General features: G+C 28.7%; 1 protein-coding gene across 1 annotated transcript; it reads right to left on the reverse strand.

The window, feature by feature from the left end:
• On the reverse strand, positions 1 to 2,531 carry LOC126856884 (uncharacterized). The gene is made up of 8 exons (XM_050605844.1): positions 2,442 to 2,531; positions 2,203 to 2,320; positions 1,835 to 2,099; positions 1,591 to 1,707; positions 776 to 866; positions 559 to 704; positions 326 to 458; positions 1 to 251 (listed from the first exon to the last, which is right to left on the reverse strand). Exons 1-8 carry the CDS (start codon positions 2,529 to 2,531, stop codon positions 195 to 197), a joined length of 1,017 nt encoding a protein of 338 aa, XP_050461801.1. The 3' UTR covers positions 1 to 194.
• Between the last annotated feature and the right edge of the window lie 1,430 nt (positions 2,532 to 3,961).

The raw sequence follows: 3,961 nt of genomic DNA on the forward strand, positions 1-3,961 counted from the left end.
AGCAAGTCGTATGAACTACTCAAGCTATTTACTTTAATTATTTAAAGAAATATTATAACTCGTTTCTCTCAACTCAATAAAAAAAAACTTATTAGAATAGAAACGATATGAATAGTTGGATAACAAGTTTCTAAAGATGTGAGTTTCTATTTAATATAAGAAATATTTGTCGATTACTTCATTCTATTTTGTAATTATGACTGGCGTCTAGAATAAATTACCATACAATATGATAGTGATGTGTTGATGAGCTGCAAAGAGATGTATGGATTGTAAAGAAAAATACAGATCTTTTATATTCTGTGCGCATTTCCTCAGGATTTACCGTAGCAAAGCCTTCCAAAGATGGTAAAAATACAGAAGCGACGCTTAGTGTGGAACTTTTCATACTTCTCTGCATCATCATCAAAAGACATTTTTGCGTATATAATGAAGTCGCGTACCATCGAATACTGCATCTGTGCATGAGATATCTTAAATTAATCCAAATTGTGTAATCTATGTGTATGATATACTTTATATAAATATTTAAATATCTTTCTTTTTTTTAATACTTACATTTTTTTAAATACATTGTTGCTGTGATCTATTATTTGTTGACCAATGTAATTATTGATGAATAAATAGCAGATATTAGAAATAACGAACCAGAACGTTATAATTATGCCAAAGTCTTTAGTATCTGCTACAAGGTATTCACAAAACTACGGAAATTATAACTTTTAAAAACTATCATATAATGTTAACGATACAATTATTTGTTTTAAAGACTTACACGAAACAGATTAATGCTAAACACAGTCACGCCTATAGGAATTAAGATCAAGTGGATAATTTCATAAATGGATTTCATAGTATCGACGAATCTTGAACAGTAATCAAATTTTAATGTAATTTGAAAACTTAATGTTCAGAAAATGATTGTTAAGAATTATTGTTAACTTAAGAAATATTCATTTGAAGAAGTTAACACTTTTATATTATATAAAATAGAATAAAATATTATTTTATATTTAAATCTACGTTGGTGCTGTTTCTATTAATTTGAAAAGATAATTTTATATATACATGTATACATACATATATACAGGGTGTCTGATAAAACTGTCCCATCCACGTAATGTGCAAGTAGAGCGGGTTAAACCAAGCAGGAAAGTCCTTTACCATTTTTTTGTATAATGCCTAATAAAAGAATTATTATTGAGTATAATTTGGCTAAACATCGGCGACCTTTAGCCGGGCGCACTGACGGCGCGCCTGTTAGTGTGCGTGAGGACTCAGCAGTGTTTACGACAGTCACGTGCGCCCGGCTAAAAATCGGCGCTAATAGGTCAGTCTTCACTCAATAATAACTCTTTTATTAAGCGTTATAGAAAAAAATGGTGCATGATTTTTCTCCTCAGTTTTATCTGCTCTACCTGCACACGACGGGTGATGCGACTCCGGACACTTTGTATATATTTAAAATTCACTTTTCAAATTAATAGAAACAGCATTAACGTAGATTTAAATATAAAATAATATTTTATTATGAAATAATCCTTCATATTTTTAAAATTTAATTGTCTCCGAAAAAATTTTAATACCAACTTGATGGCTCTTAGATGAATATCGATGACTTTTGCGATGTTTTTATAAGTGTCAGACTTTTTTGAAATGGCTAATGATTTTATTTGCCTTTTGTTTACGATGCATTCAATTCGATAACTAGAAGAATTCAATTATGTCATATCGCGAAAACAAGATATTGCGTTTTAAAAATGCAATGTCCTGATTTCAAATAGAATTTCGATACGCGATAAATTTATTATCATTTTAAAGAATTCATAGTTACCTGGTGATCTGAAACATTGCGCAAGCATGTTGTATACACATTATAGCGAACGAATCTATAGTTATCAATATGGTAGCACCAATGAAGTTTATCAAAACCAAGTAAACAAATAACAAATAAATGTAGTTCTTCTGATTAATAAAGTATTCCATCGTCTTCGAAGAATTCCACGACTGGCGCGATTCGTTCAAAGGTATTATGATGTCAAAAATGGTTGGCCAAAAAAGTGTTAATCCACACAGAAATGTCATTGCATATATTAATACTATAACAATCCAGGAATTTTTTATTATTAATTTCAGTTAATTTTGTTCTCATTCCGTGATCATATCGACTAAATGTTTCGCAACTCTTGATTCTTTACTCACTTATTAAAACGAATGTGAAATGTATTCCGGTATTACCGCGTTTGTGCATAATTTTAAGTTCTTCTTTCTCCTTTAAAGAATCCCAATCGTATTGTATTAGTTCCAAAAGATTTTTTATCTAAGATGAAATATCAATGATCGATGTATCTTAATTGTATTCATGGGAAAATTGGGTCTGAATTTACAGAACATATTTCATCATCATTTTTAACAATTAAATTTGTTGTTTATTAACTTACTTTGTCACTTTTAAAAAATATATTAAAATATTTAAACGCATAAAGTGATATTGAGCCAATAAATGAATAAATGTTTAAAAAAGTATCCATGTTGTATTCCTTGATCAATGTTAAGGACTGAAATTAATTTTTTATTGATTGTTAATAGAATTTGCACTAATATTCACAGAATTTGCAATAATATAAAAATTAGATTGTTATGTTTTTATAAGTTGTTAATGTTTAATGTATTTAATGTTTAATACATTAATGTTTAATGTAAGCATTGAGCTATAAAATATTGTCATATAAATTAAGGAAATAAATGTTAAGAGATTGAATAAAAATATATTCTGTTAAATGAAAAAGACACGTTAAAGAAAAATTAATAATCTTAATTTATCAAATGCCAAAAATAAATTGCCAAATAAATTCAAAAATAGGATGCATTGATGATGTATTAATAATATAAAACACAGATTCATTAAACGATAAAGAAATAAATACATTAACAACAAGCAACTAGTTTTAAACCGTAACACCTTGAATCAGTATTTATCAACAATTAGTCATAAACAACAAACCTGATAAATAATACCGCATGAAAAAAAGGAAAATAAAAGCATGAAACGAACATAGTTCGAGTATCGTGTATAATATGGCCATAGACCAAGATACATAAACATTTTTCGATGCCTCTTGTAATAGGAACTTCCAACACAGTTCATGTTGTGCGACACAATCGAAATACTGTTCCGTCGACTGAACTTTACAGAGAGCTTCTTGTCCTAAAATCTTTTTTATTTCGTATGATATTTTTTTATGAAACCGGGAATTATAGATGGCATTAAATGTAATCTTCGAATAGCGAAGAATAACGTAAAATTATCGAGAGTTTATCAAACGATTTTATCATTATATTACAGGAAGTAATGGAAGAAAGTAACATATGCGATTTCGTGAATTATATATAAGTAATACTTTCTTGCTGATGATGGAGGCGTTTTATGGAAGGGAGAGAAAGGAAGGGTAATAATGTATATAATTTTCTTTATTTTCTTCCGGTGCAGGCGCTTTATATTCGTTTTTTGTCAACGGAATCGTTTGCCTTCATTTCTTTATACCTACGTGAATTTCTTTATACCATCACGTTAGTTGTCACTTTCATTGAAATAAAAGCAATAAAAAGATTTAGTGTTTTACAGTGTTCTTGCTAATGTAACGGACAATCCGATAGTAATTATTGTATGAAAGATCCACTCAAGAATTAACAAATGATGCCGGTAATGGAACGTTTGTATTTATACATTTATTTCATACTCCGTCAGTCAAGAAAAAAAGAAGACTGATTTTCTATACGTCGTATAGATGTTGCTATTTGTTTGACTACTAATCTTCTAATGTCATCTCTCAGAAATATGTCTATTTTTTAAAACTGTTAATAGTCGATTGGAAGTAGGATATCTAATGACGTTACCGTGTTTTAGATCATAACATACATTTATTAAAAGATATTACATTAATAATATTAATTTGCATTA

The sequence above is a fragment of the Cataglyphis hispanica genome, chromosome 2, assembly GCF_021464435.1.
Source record: "Cataglyphis hispanica isolate Lineage 1 chromosome 2, ULB_Chis1_1.0, whole genome shotgun sequence".
Lineage (NCBI taxonomy): Eukaryota > Metazoa > Arthropoda > Insecta > Hymenoptera > Formicidae > Cataglyphis > Cataglyphis hispanica.

What these genes read in the sequence shown, in the direction of transcription:
- LOC126856884 (XM_050605844.1), bottom strand. Translation starts at nt 2,531, where the DNA reads ATGGATACTTTTTTAAACATTTATTCATTTATTGGCTCAATATCACTT. An exon ending in TTAGCATTAATCTGTTTCGT is followed by an intron (nt 705 to 775) that starts GTAAGTCTTTAA and finishes TAATTTCCGTAG; the next exon opens with TTTTGTGAATACCTTGTAGC. An exon ending in AACAATGTATTTAAAAAAAT is followed by an intron (nt 459 to 558) that starts GTAAGTATTAAA and finishes TCTCATGCACAG; the next exon opens with ATGCAGTATTCGATGGTACG.